Raw genomic sequence first — 13,588 nt, forward strand, 5'->3', positions numbered from 1 at the left:
TTTCTTAATAATAAGAACCGTTTTTATCCAGCCTCCAAACTAGGCTCTTTGTAATCTTAAATACTGCCGGTTCCTTTGAAAATACCAAAGCTTCCTAATTCTTTTCTCCAGGTTAGTGCCTTAAGATCACGTTTTGTACTTCCTTGTAACTGCCCTCCTAACTAATTAGTAGTGTAAGAAAAAGTAACAAAAGGTGTTGATTTGCAAGGAATTCCCATGCAGTGTACCACTTTTTACTTCTTTCATTGATGAAGCCTCCTGTATTTTAGAGTTGAAAAGTTACCCTTGATTTCCCGTAATCCTGACACTTCTAAGCATTTCGTGATACATTTACCTCCTGTCCTCCTAAAGCTGTATCAGCAGTGAAGCTCTATTGGTAGCAATTTGTAGCCACTATGTATATAATAACATGAGTTAGTTGCATTTATGTGTCAATGGTTTTACATACAACTGTTTTTCTTGATCTCTGCTCTCTACCCAGACAGGCATGGTGCATTGTGATACAGCAGTTGGAACACCTGATTATATTTCACCTGAGGTTCTCAAATCACAAGGGGGTGATGGTTACTATGGGCGAGAATGTGATTGGTGGTCTGTGGGTGTTTTCCTTTTTGAGATGCTGGTGGGTAAGTAAATATTTTAACTTGTTCTGTTTTTAAAAACCCACCTGATACCACTTTAGTTTTAAGTGAAGAATTTGAAAATATGAGGAAATTAATTGTGTGCTGTGGAAAGAAGTGGAATTTTTTAAAACGTGGAATTAGTTTTATCAGTTATGACAGGTTGTTATTGGAAAATTAAAACCAAGCCTTGTACTGACACAGTGATTTAGTGGATTATAAAAGGAATTAAAAGTATACTGCTGGGAATAGTCTTTCAGTAGACCTTTTTGTATGAAGACAGTGTTAGAATAAGAAGCAAGTATACAACTGCAGTGGGCCTCCAGTCCAAGATTTTCTTGACCAAGTATTTGTTGTAAATATTTTAAATGTAAAGCTGTTAATATTTGTTTCAATAATAATAGAAGACTAAAAGTACTCTTTAGTTTATGTAATTATGTTACCTAATTGATTCTTGTCAACTGTGTTTCTTCTGTTGTATTTATCTATGGTTAGTAAATCTAGTAAAATCGTTAAATAGTTATTGACCTATTTGACTATCAAGATAAAAATACTTTATAATAGTATTTCATTCTCAGAAAACTCAGAGGCATATTTAATAATTTCTTTCACTGTGACCAAATCAAAATTTGAAAGGCTCATGTAGTCCAAAACTTTTTTTATATCATCACTTTCATTCTTAAGATTTCTGATTCCAAAGTACTGGGGTCACAAAAATATCTTGTGGCTAAGGAAGCCAATGACTGAATCATCTGGCTTGGGGATGAGGGCAGATATAGCTAAATCTACTTTCTGGGGCAAGTGTGATAAGGCTGATAACATTATATGAAATAACTTCAGAGTTGAAAATATATTTTTAGAAATTGAAGAATTTATTTTCTAGAGGATGTCCCTAAAAAAATTGATAGCGGAAAATCTGTGAAATCTGTGGGATAGTTGAGTATGATTATTACTGAAAAAAAAAATGAGAATATTTTGGTAAGTCTCAAATTTAAATAATAATTAGCCATGGACCGTTTTTGTGGCCTAAGTTGCCTTCTCTTGGTGACCATCTTGTGTATGTAGTACTGATCTTGCTATGCTTAAACTCATGTTATTGTATGACCTACATTGTCTTGGGCCTTTGTTATTGAAGTGCATCCCTTTATTTATTTTATTTATTTTTTATTACTATTTTTTTAATGTTTATTTATTATTGAGAGACAGGGAGAGAGAGACAGCATGAGCATGGGAGGGGCAGAGACAGGAGAACACACAGAATCCGAAGCAGGCTCCAGGCTCTGAGCTGTCAGCACAGAGCCCGATGCGGGGCTCGAACTCACCAACTGTGAGATCATGACCTGAGCCGAAGTCAGACGCTCAACTGACTGAGCCACCCAGGCGCCCCACCATTGCTTTATATGCAGAGTGTGTTCCCTGGTAGCTGTCCATTCTCCCCACCTCTGGCCCAAACTGATGATACATTAGGTGCATTTTGTAATCTTTTGAAAGTAGAATATATTCTAGGATTTGCCTGAAGTCTTCTAGGGATTTAGAAAATAATGTACTTTGGAGGAACTCACATGACACCTTTGAAGGGACCATTTAAATTCCTGCTATTGTTTTCAACTCTGAGAGTTGAATTTAATGAGTTTGAATGACACTGATTTACAGTATTCTGAGCCTACTCTGGTGCCTGCCTGCTCAGGTTAGTTAGCACTGGACTTCATTTAAAGGACTCTTTTGCAGTTAAAAATGGCCCTAGAAAAATCTTGAATTCATTTGTCCTTCCATGCACTTGACAGATTTAAAGTTAACATATTTAAATATTATGAAAAGTGTTTAATTTGCATTCTCTGTTACACTCTGTGTCTTCTTTCTTGGAATTCTAGGGGATACTCCATTTTATGCAGATTCACTTGTAGGAACATATAGCAAAATTATGGATCATAAAAACTCACTGTGTTTCCCAGAAGATGCAGAAATTTCTAAACATGCGAAGAATCTCATCTGTGCCTTCTTAACAGATAGGTAATATACATTGAATTTCTTTGTAGAGAGCCCTTCTAAATTCGTAGAAACGAAAGCATAGCTGTCTCTTATTTGCATACGAGATCTCGTTCTCTTTATCCAAATTGCATTTAATTGTGGGTGAGGCTTTTCCTACTGCTAGGCCTGGTGTTGGGTTACTCTCGTCGTTATGTGTGCGCAATCCCATTGAAATCTTAACTCTGACCTTAACCTTTGTGTCTAAAAAGAGAAAAATAGAACTTGGTAAGATAATGTATTTGAAAGAAATAAGGCTTATGTTATTCACATTTTATCCTTAAAAGTAATTAAGCCATAGGACTCTTATTTGTACATCTTTTGAGAGAAGTGTGTTTTGTGCAGATATACTTGACTGGTTATAATCTCAAAAGCTGTTTGTATTTGACTTGGGAGTGCCCCCTTCCCAGCCCTTTTATATTTGCATTTGAATATGAGTAAGTCTGCCTGGGAAATTCGATATTTTTTTAAAACAAAATGGGTGAACAGTGTTGTGAAAACCTGCCTCAAAAGGAGAAGATAGAAACTCTTTGGAGTTTCTTCCTTGGCCTTTCTATTTAATTCCTTTAGATTTGTGGTAAGAGTCATTCTATCAAAGGGCAACATTTATAACCGGTGTGTGCACTTCAGTCCAAACTTGACACACTAGCATTATGATCTTAAGGAAATAATTTTACTTACCCATAAATGATGGGGTCAGATTCAATCAATGATAGCTGAGGGCATTTTGAGCTCAAAAGTGCTGTGATTTCTCAGCAAACCATATTGATTGTTAGCCAGTTGCTGTTACAAGGAGTCCTGCAGTGACTGTCCTCATGTATTCATATCTTTGCATGTATTTTGGAGGATAAGATCTTAAAGGTAGAATTCTAGGATACACACTTTAAAATGAGTTGATGTTGCAGTCCCTATCAAAATAACACCAGCATTCTTCACAGAGCTAGAACAAACAATTCTAAAATTTGTATGGAACCAGAAAAGACCCCGAATAGCTAAAGCAATCTTGAAAAAGAAAACCAAAGCTGGAGGCATCACAATTCCCGACGTCAAGCTATATTACAAAGCTGTAATCATCAAGACAGTATGGTACTGGCACAAAAACAGACATCTGGGTCAATGGAACAGAATAGAGAACCCAGAAATGGACCCACAAACATATGGCTCGCTAATCTTTGACAAAGCAAGAAAGATTATCCAATAGAATAAAGACAGTCTCTTCAGCAAATGGTGGTGGAAACACTGGACAGCAACATGCAGAGAAATGAACCTGGACCACTTTCTTACACCATATACAAAAATAAACTCAAAATGGATGAAAGACCTCAATGTAAGAAGCCATCAAAATCCTCAAGGAGAAAGCAGGGAAAAACCTCTTCGGCTTCGGCCACAGCAACTTCTTACTCAGTATGTCTCCGGAGACAAGGGAAGCAAAAGCAAAAATGAACTGTTAGGACCATCAAAATAAAAAGCTTTTGCACAAGGAAGGAAACAATTAGCAAAACTAAAAGGCAGTTGACAGAATGGGAGAAGACATTTGCAAATCATATATCAGCTGAAGGGTTATTACTCAAAATCTATAAAGAACTTATCAAACTCAACACCCAAAAAAACAAATAATCCAGTGAAGAAATGGGCAAAAGACATGAATAGACACGTCTCCAAAGAAGACATCCAGATGGCCAACCAACACATGAAAAAATGCTCCACATCACTCATCGTCAGGGAAATACAAATTGAAACCACAATGAGATAACCACCTCACACCTGTCAGAATGTCTAACAACTCAGGCAACAACAGATGTTGGCGAGGATGTGGAGAGAGAGGATCTCTTTTGCACTGCTGGTGGGAATGCAAATTGGTGCAGCCATTCTGGAAAACAGTATGGAGGTTCCTCAAAAAATTAAAAATTAGAACTGCCTACAACCCAGCAATTGCACTACTGGGTATCTATCCAGGGAATACAGGTGTGCTGTTTCAAAGGGGCACATGCACCCCGATGTTTATAGCAGCACGATCAACAATAGCCAAAGGATGGAAAGAGCCCAAATGTCCATCGATGGATGAATGGATAAAGAAGATGTGGTCTATATGTACAATGGAGTATGACTTGGCAATCAAAGAGGATGAAATCTTGCCATTTGCAACTACGTGGATGGAACTAGAGGGTATTATGCTAAGCAAAATTAGAGAAAGACAAATATCATATGACTTCCCTCATAATGAAGAATTTAAGATACAAAAGTGATGAACATAAGGGAAGGGACAAAAATAATATAAAAACAGGGAGGGGGACAAAACATAAGAGACTCTTAAATATAGGGAACAGAGGGTTGCTGGAGGGATTGTGAGGGGAGATGGGCTAAATGGGAAAGGGACATTAAGGAATCTACTCCTGAAATCACTGTTGTACTATATGCTAACTAACTTGGATGGTAATTAAAAAATGAATTAAAATGAGTTGATGTTGCAAAATTGACACCCAGAGAAGTCACATGAGGGTGTATATCCGTTGATTATAGTTACTTCTTCATTCTCATCAAACTGAATATCATGATTTTATTTCCATCTGAAGCATTGTTAGTTTTTCTCATTAGAGAGGTTAATCATTTTAATATGTTTATCAATTACAAGATTTGTTAATATCTGATTACCAATCCATGCTGATAAACTCAGAACAGATCCTGTATAGTGTTTGATTTGGGACTAGATGGGTTGATGAGGATGACCATAATTTGTGCTGAAAGGTATAATATAAAACAGGATATATAGCACATGTTAATGAAAGGAGTACCATTCATGAGAAATTTGCCTGAACAATTTATTGCAGGGTGGTGGTGCAGTCCAAGGAATGATTGTAGATGGAGAAAAGATATTTTCAATTTCTTTTCCATTATTGAAAAGAATTTATTGCCCTCATTGTGCTAGCAGTACTTCCCTCTAAAGTTTACAGGTTTTTTTTTGTTTCTATTAAACATAGCTCCAGGTGCATATATTAAAAAAAAAGATGCTTTTTATGTCCATACAATCTTCATTGAAGACTCAAAAGGTCAAAGAATGAAATTGTTCATCAGAGTTAATACTGATAGCTTCTAGCAATGTGTGAATTCTTTTTAAGAGATTTTTAAAATAACATTTTTATTAGAGAGGCTTTGAATAACTCTTCTGTATCAAAGTTAGACCTGTGTTCATTTTCCATCATGAAGTTGGTCATGCAGTTTTGGCCCATGCAGATGAATATTTTTACTTGAAAGCCTCATGTGTACTTTTGTTTGATACAAACTACAGAGGGAAATACATTTCCTTTTCCATGGCATTTACTATACAGTCCTTTTAATCTAGAGAGATCATATATTATAAAATTGGCATTGCTTGTTTTTGAAAAACATTTAAGCTTGAAACTTTTGATAAAGATATTTCGGGGCGCCTGGGTGGCTCAGTCGGTTAAGCGGCCGACTTCGGCTCGGGTCATGGTCTTGCGGTCCTAGAGTTCGAGCCCTGCGTTGGGCTCTGTGCTGACAGCTCAGAGCCTGGAGCCTGTTTTGGATTCTGTGTCTCCCTCTCTCTGACCCTCTCCTGTTCATGCTCTGTCTCTCCCTGTCTCAAAAATAAATAAAACGTTAAAAAAAAATTTTTTTTTTAAGATATCTCAAAGTCATTTGTGATCCTTATTTTGATCCTTGTCAAGATAAGAGTTTTTTTTTTTTGTTTTTTTCATAATCTTTTTATAATACAGTCTTAACTTGTATTGTTTAGGGAGGTACGACTTGGGAGAAATGGGGTAGAAGAAATCAAACAACATCCTTTCTTTAAGAATGATCAGTGGAATTGGGATAACATAAGAGAGAGTAAGTCAGTAACTTTAAATATTTCCATTCCATCACATTTTAAATCTCAAAAATTGATTCCTCTTTTGAATTAATAACCATGTTTGATATTCTTAATGATACTACTTTTAAATTGGGAGGTTTCATTTCAAATTTGTTCTGTGGCAATATTCATAACTAAATTAATGTTCCTCAATATCTTAAACTAATTTGTATTTATTAGCAATATTTCTTAATACTTTTATAATAGATTTCTTAATTTGGCACATTTTTTATGAATCGAAATAACTTTCAGAATCAGGGAAATAGCCTTGAATTTGAATGAGTTTGAATTAATAAATCACTATATGGAGAGCATACTTTGATGAATACTAGAATAAGCATAGTAATTTATTTTAACTTTATATATATTTGACATTAATTCATTTTAAGAGTAAGAAATATTTTACTTACAGAGTATAAAAAGCCGAAGACTGAAGAATGTATGTGCAAGTTACTGCTGCTTTCAATTTTAGTACCTATAATAATACCATATTCCTCTCCTTGTTTAGTAGATTTATCTATAGATAAAGCTGATCTGATATAGTAATAAATAGTTAATAAGGTTTTCATTTTTTGAAATGATAAAATGTAAACCATGTTACCAAAATTTTCTATGGTAAATCATAATGTTATTGATTAGTTATATATTATTAATATGTCATGTGCTGGTATCACACAATCACATATTGTAATTGACATAAAACAAAATCTGGGTGGCTAGTGTATATTTGGATTATGCATAAAACAATTCATTTCTTTTCTTCTAACAGCGGCAGCTCCTGTAGTACCTGAACTCAGCAGTGACATAGACAGCAGCAACTTTGATGACATCGAAGATGATAAAGGAGATGTAGAAACCTTCCCAATTCCTAAAGCTTTTGTGGGAAATCAGCTGCCTTTTATAGGATTTACCTACTATAGAGAAAATTTGTATGTGATTTGTTTGTTACATTTTTATTTCTTTCAAGATTGTGCTATAAGAGTTGTCTTACTGTGATACTCTGGACTATAGAAGATAAAGTGCTCATTTGTTTTAAACTGAGTTTTTCAAAAGGACTATCAAAAGTTACTTTTCATTTAATTCCATTATTTCTGAATGTTGTATTCAGTTACAAATGAATGCAAGGCACTGTTCTGTATTCTTTGGGGGATATAGAGTAAGACCAAATACGTACTTTTGAAGGAACTTATCAACTGATGAGGGATATAAGAGAATAATATAGTCGTAATGAAGGGTAGAATGTGATATTTGCCTTATGAAAGGTACTGGGCCACCTGGGTGGCTCAGTTGGTTCAGCGTCTGACTTCGGCTCAGGTCATGATTTCATAGTTTGTGAGTTCGAGCCCAATCAGGCTTGCTGCTGTCACACAGAGCCAGCTTCAGATCTTCTGTCCCCCGCCCCCCCGCCCCCCGCTGTGCCTGCTGCTCCCCTGCTCTCTCTCCCTCTCTCTCATAAATAAATCTTGGGGCACCTGGGTTGCTCAGTCAGTTGAGCATCCAGCTTCAGCTCAGGCCATGATCTCACAGTTTGTGAGTTTGAGCCCTTCATCGGGCTCTCTGCTGTCAGCACAGAACCTGCTTCACTTCAAATCCTCTGTACCCCTTTCTCTCTCTGCCCCTCCCCAGCTCCCGCTCTCTCTCTCTCTCTCTCTCTCTCAAAAAAACAAAACAAAACAAAACAAAAAACATTAAAAAGTACATACATTTAAAAAAGGAAAAAAAGAAAGGCACCAAAATATCTGAGGTGGTTCAAATAGAATGGTTCTGAAGAAAAATTAAAGTCACATCTTTGGGGTGAGGGTATGAAGTCAGGTAAGAACTCAGGGAAGGGGTGGCGTTTGTAAAAACAAGAAAGGGTTTTGAGTGACTGAGATGTGGGGAGGTTAGGTGACAGTTGTGGGCAGGTGAACCATGGAAGCCAAAGTGTGGTGTGTTAGCATGCGTTGGGACAGAGTAGTGTGGTCCTAGGGCTCAAACACAAAGTGCTTATTGCTGTATTTTGATCATTTGGAAGACCTAATGAGATTGCGAGTGTTTTGCCTACAATCTCTCCTTGTAGCACAGAGCCTGGCACAAGACCAGTAAATACTGATTGACTGCAGTGAGTATTGGGTGTAAAGATTAAAAACTGTTGGAGTTAAGCAGTAGGTGATTATTGTGTGCTATACTGAGGGACTTTTGACTTTGACACGTAGCGAGGCATTAAAGACATTGGAGAAACATATTTGAGAAACTTGGTACTTCCATGTATGGAATGGTAGGGGTGACCAAACATTATGGTTTGCCCAGGACCGAGGGGCTTCCTGGGATGTGGCCAGGGACTTTCATGCTGAAACTGAGAAAATTCTAGGTAGACCAGGATGAGTTGGACACCCTGCCAACGGTAGTACTCTCAAAACTCTTATCATGCTCACCAAGATGAGGATATGAGTGCCTGGAGAAACCCAAGCATATTTATAGGCAGTGAGGAAGGACCCAGTTAAAGTGAGATACTGATATTTAAATAGAAGTGATGACTTATGTATTAAGACCTGGGAATCAAGAGATGTTATCTTTGAAAAGGAGGAGAGGGGTCTCTTTTCTAGAAGATATCTAGATAAGATAGTTCTAGGAACTCAAAATGAGATGAAGAGGGGGAAGGTATAGGCCATATAGTGACTCCAGTCTCAACAATATTAAAGACTAGAACATCAGATAAGAGTGGGGGACAGAACAAGTGCAGCATTTTAAATTATTGAGAATGATATAAATGTCTAAAGGGGGAAAACAGTGCTTCATTTAAAATATGTTGAAGTAAAAAAGAGAAATCTTTGTGGTTGGAGTTTAATTATGAGAATAATTTGGGGATATTAGAAAATGGATTAAAATGACATGCAAAGAATTTATCTCCTGTCTTTCCCTCTAGGTTATTAAGTGACTCTCCATCTTGCAGAGAAAATGATTCAATACAGTCAAGGAAAAATGAAGTATGTATAAATTTTTACTATTTAGTCACATGTTCGACTAATTTAGTAATATCCATGTGTTTAAAAAGTTCATTTGATGCTACTTTTTGAACCATTTTCTGGTGTTCTTTGTTGTAATACAGTTCACAAAACATTGAGATGATGGATTTATTTGACAGGTACTATTGTGGAAGATAGGTGGCTAGTAAAAAGATGAATTAAACATAGCTTTTAGGCATAGTTTTAATAGCAAAAAAGTGATAGGTTTATAAACATCTACAATCTCAGAAAATTTTATAATCTTAGTACTCTAAAAGAATATAGATAATAAGCTATCAGGGTACAGAAATTGTGGAGAAATTAATATTTTGAGTGGGAATGAATTCAAACAAAGGTTAATTTTATCAAACTAACAATATTTTGCGGCCTCTATAATTTGTAACTATACACAAAAGTAAACCGTGCGCACGCATACACGTTAACGAGGATGCTAACATTTTCTCCTTAAAATTTATAGAAAGTAAAAAGATTGGTTAGATAATTTTGGTGTGATTTATTTTAGGAATTTTATAAAGCATGCATACATTTTAAATTTCCTTTTTGTTTTGTTTTAAATAGGAAAGCCAAGAGGTATGTTGATGTCACTTATGTTGAAAAACTGAGAAAAACACATCCCTCTGACAATGTTTTGATAGAGCCATTTTCCACCTAGCATTTGGAGTGCTACATCTACTTAAGAGAGAGGTTCCCAGCCTTGTTTCTACCAAGTATTTCTTTTATTATTGCCCCTATGGCTTTATTGTTTAAGTATCTATTATGTAATTTTCTTATTTTTATTTGTTAAGGATATATAACTGATAGTAAGAATTTTGAATGAACAAGTGAAAACAAGCGTGATCAAATTATACTAATGTAATAATAGCCAAAAGTAGTTAAACATGACTTGTTCATTGGCCTGTGTGTTCTTATTAGGGAAAAATGATAGTTTTGCTTAAGATGTATAAAATATTTAAGAAACCATGAGTTTCTTAAAGAAACCTAATCACTAGAAAGAATATTGGCCTTGGAATCTAATAGACTTGGATTGATTTTTGGCACAGCCACTTATTAGCTAAGCCATCTAGAGAGTTACTCACCTTTTTTGAGTTTCAGTTTCTTTATTGAGTACATACAACACTACCTACCACCTTTTTAGGGTTGTTGTTAGGGTTGATGAGACAGTATTTGTAAAGTGCCTAACATGGTACCTAAGGCATAAAAGGCACTCAAAAAGTTGAGCCCTTTATGAAGGTAATGATGCTCCAAAAATGGATTATTTAGTACGTAATATAATTGCAGTTGGTTTAAAGATCAACGTATCTGGCCTAGAAGAAGATGTAAAGCATGGCAAGGAAATGACTTATAATCAATTAGCCGTCATTCCTGGAAGACTTACTGACCGTAACTCCTTATAGTAGTGTTCCTGGCACTGTGTAGAAAGATATAAAGAAGAACTTAAATTCTCATTTTTAAGAGAAGTAATGTATTTTTGAGCAAGTGCAGTTAAATATTCCAAATATTTGTTTCAGATATAGACCTTTTCATCTTGTAAGTACACTGTGTGACAGTATTTTTACATAAATAATCTGCAGAAGAACAGTGGAGCATATCAGAGGGTCTCCTTTATTCATAATGAATGAGAGACTTGGCGTCATAGAAGAATTCTGCCAAGATTAGAGCGTCTCACTCGTATATTTACGTCATGTTTACATACATAGAAAGCAAGAGATGGAGAATTTTTTCCTTATGTTGGTAAAAGTCACATTAAGAAGGTACAAAAACTGTACCATTATATGAAGCTTAAAAAACAGCTTATCCTTGTCTTTAAGCCTCTCATATTTTAAATGTGACCAAAATTTATAATTATAGTTTCTTGTTTCCGGACAGATTCAGAAAAAACTATACACGTTAGAAGAACACCTTAGCACTGAGATACAAGCCAAAGAAGAATTAGAGCAGAAGTGCAAGTATGTTGTTTAGATGACGAAATGTTGTCTTTTAAAATTTAAGTTCAAACGTTTTACCAAAAAGGAAGAGTTGTAAAGTAATTATATGATCATCTTGAATTTATACTAAGTAAATGTTTTTATTGTAAATCACTGTTTCTTTTGAAATCCTTTAGATCTGTTAATACTCGCCTTGAGAAGGTAGCAAAGGAGCTAGAAGAGGAGGTAAAGTTGCTGTGTGCTTTCCATTAATATTTTTGTTTGCTACAAGTTGTGATGCCTGCCTTCCCTGCAGGGAGTTGTCTTAGAACCATATTAACACCCATCTTGATACATAGTAAGACCCACCTTATGTTGCACTGGCGAACAGGACTAAAGTTACAGGATAACCTTGGTGATAAGCCTCATTTTGTTATGGGTTTGCAAACTTGAGTGAATTTAGAATGTGTAGATATTTCACGTAAAAAAATTTGCATTTGTGTCAATTACTTGGCTTAACAACGGAAAGTGACCATTGTTTCTTCTTTTAAATTTCTGTTCCTAACATTTCAGATCCATAGTTTATATTAAGTGAAGATGGTTCAGTGGTAATGGAAGTTACGGAAAGTTTGACTTTCAGTAGTAAACCATTAACAGTATGGTCTTAATAATTTAAGAGAGGTGTGCTATTTTGAAAGTAATGGAAAACGTTATTGTAAGTTTTAACAAAACAGCAGTTACAGCCTTTTTTAAAGTTCTTTTTTATCTGCTTGAAATACTAAAATAGTGTTTTCATTTGATTTTTATACATACTTTCCTTTGATAGTAACTTTAAGCATTATTTCAGATTACCTTAAGGAAAAATGTGGAATCAACATTAAGACAATTAGAAAGAGAAAAGGCACTTCTTCAGCACAAAAATGCAGAATATCAGCGGAAAGCTGATCACGAAGCAGACAAGAAACGAAATTTGGAAAACGATGGTTTGTGGTGTAGAATATTAAATACTTACCAAGAAAAAAATTAATGTGTATGTATGTGTGTGTTGTCGGAGCTTCCCACTGAAATGCTTTTTTTTAATCACAGTTAACAGTTTAAAGGATCAACTTGAAGATTTGAAAAAAAGGAATCAGAACTCTCAAATATCCACTGAGAAAGTAAATCAACTCCAGAGACAAGTAGGTCAATCTCCATTTGTAATAGGATATTGAATTTTCTTGATGATAACTTACTAATACTAATTTTAATTGGGAATGTTACAGAAAGGCCTTTGCCTCTGATTTTAAAGGGAAATCATTAGGAAACTATTTTTAGGTTTGTTTCTTACTTTAGTTTGTAACAGGCTGATAAACAGAAGTATTTTCATTATATACACTCGTGTTTGTTGTTGTCTGTTTGATTTTGAATGGAATAACAGCTGGATGAAACCAATGCTTTGCTGAGAACAGAATCTGATACTGCAGCCCGATTAAGAAAAACCCAGGCAGAAAGTACAAAACAGATTCAGCAGCTGGAATCTAACAATAGAGATCTTCAAGATAAAAATTGTCTGCTGGAGACTGCCAAGTTAAAACTTGAAAAGGAATTTATCAATCTTCAGTCAGTTCTAGAATCTGAAAGGAGGGACCGAACCCACGGATCAGAGATAATTAATGACTTACAAGGTATTATAAAGTAGAGATTGCACTTGAATTCATCCTGATGATTTATATTTTGGAAATAACTTTAGATGATGGATGTATGTGCTGGAATAGCACATTTCTGAATATACTACTCTGTTATGTGAAGCATAACATATGGAATGCACTGATAGAAAATTTTATGAATAGAAGGTTTGCTTTCAAATAGTGTGAAATATTTTAAATTATCAAAAACCACCTCCCAAAGTGATGGTTTGGGTTCCAGTTGACTTAGCCATAAAGCACTCTACCAACAATTATAAAACTTCTCAAAATTTTTTGTTCTTAATTTAACATATATATACTTTGTGGGCTTATTGTTTTTAAAATGTTGCAATTTTAGGTAGAATATCTGGCCTAGAAGAAGACTTAAAGAATGGCAAAATCTTATTAGCAAAAGTAGAGATGGAGAAGAGACAACTACAGGAGAGATTTACTGATTTGGAAAAGGTAAAACATGTTCAGCTTTATATTTTGTAGGAGAATG

General features: G+C 35.2%; 1 protein-coding gene across 6 annotated transcripts in view; it reads left to right on the forward strand.

The window, feature by feature from the left end:
• ROCK2 (Rho associated coiled-coil containing protein kinase 2) overlaps positions 1–13,588 on the forward strand; it is a 135,279-nt gene that overhangs the window by 92,186 nt on the left and 29,505 nt on the right. For all 6 annotated transcript variants that reach the window (XR_008289682.1, XM_053201238.1, XM_053201239.1 and 3 more), the window contains exons 6-16: positions 482–626; positions 2,492–2,630; positions 6,400–6,491; positions 7,283–7,442; positions 9,419–9,479; positions 11,385–11,464; positions 11,620–11,668; positions 12,270–12,405; positions 12,509–12,600; positions 12,840–13,086; positions 13,445–13,551. Coding sequence is in view for 5 of the 6 variants with exons in the window: in XM_053201238.1 (XP_053057213.1) it covers positions 482–626; positions 2,492–2,630; positions 6,400–6,491; positions 7,283–7,442; positions 9,419–9,479; positions 11,385–11,464; positions 11,620–11,668; positions 12,270–12,405; positions 12,509–12,600; positions 12,840–13,086; positions 13,445–13,551 (1,308 nt within the window). In the remaining variant the exon portion in view is untranslated. The remainder of the gene's footprint in view (positions 1–481; positions 627–2,491; positions 2,631–6,399; positions 6,492–7,282; positions 7,443–9,418; positions 9,480–11,384; positions 11,465–11,619; positions 11,669–12,269; positions 12,406–12,508; positions 12,601–12,839; positions 13,087–13,444; positions 13,552–13,588) is intronic.

This window comes from Acinonyx jubatus, chromosome A3 (assembly GCF_027475565.1).
Source record: "Acinonyx jubatus isolate Ajub_Pintada_27869175 chromosome A3, VMU_Ajub_asm_v1.0, whole genome shotgun sequence".
Classification (NCBI taxonomy): Eukaryota; Metazoa; Chordata; class Mammalia; order Carnivora; family Felidae; genus Acinonyx; species Acinonyx jubatus.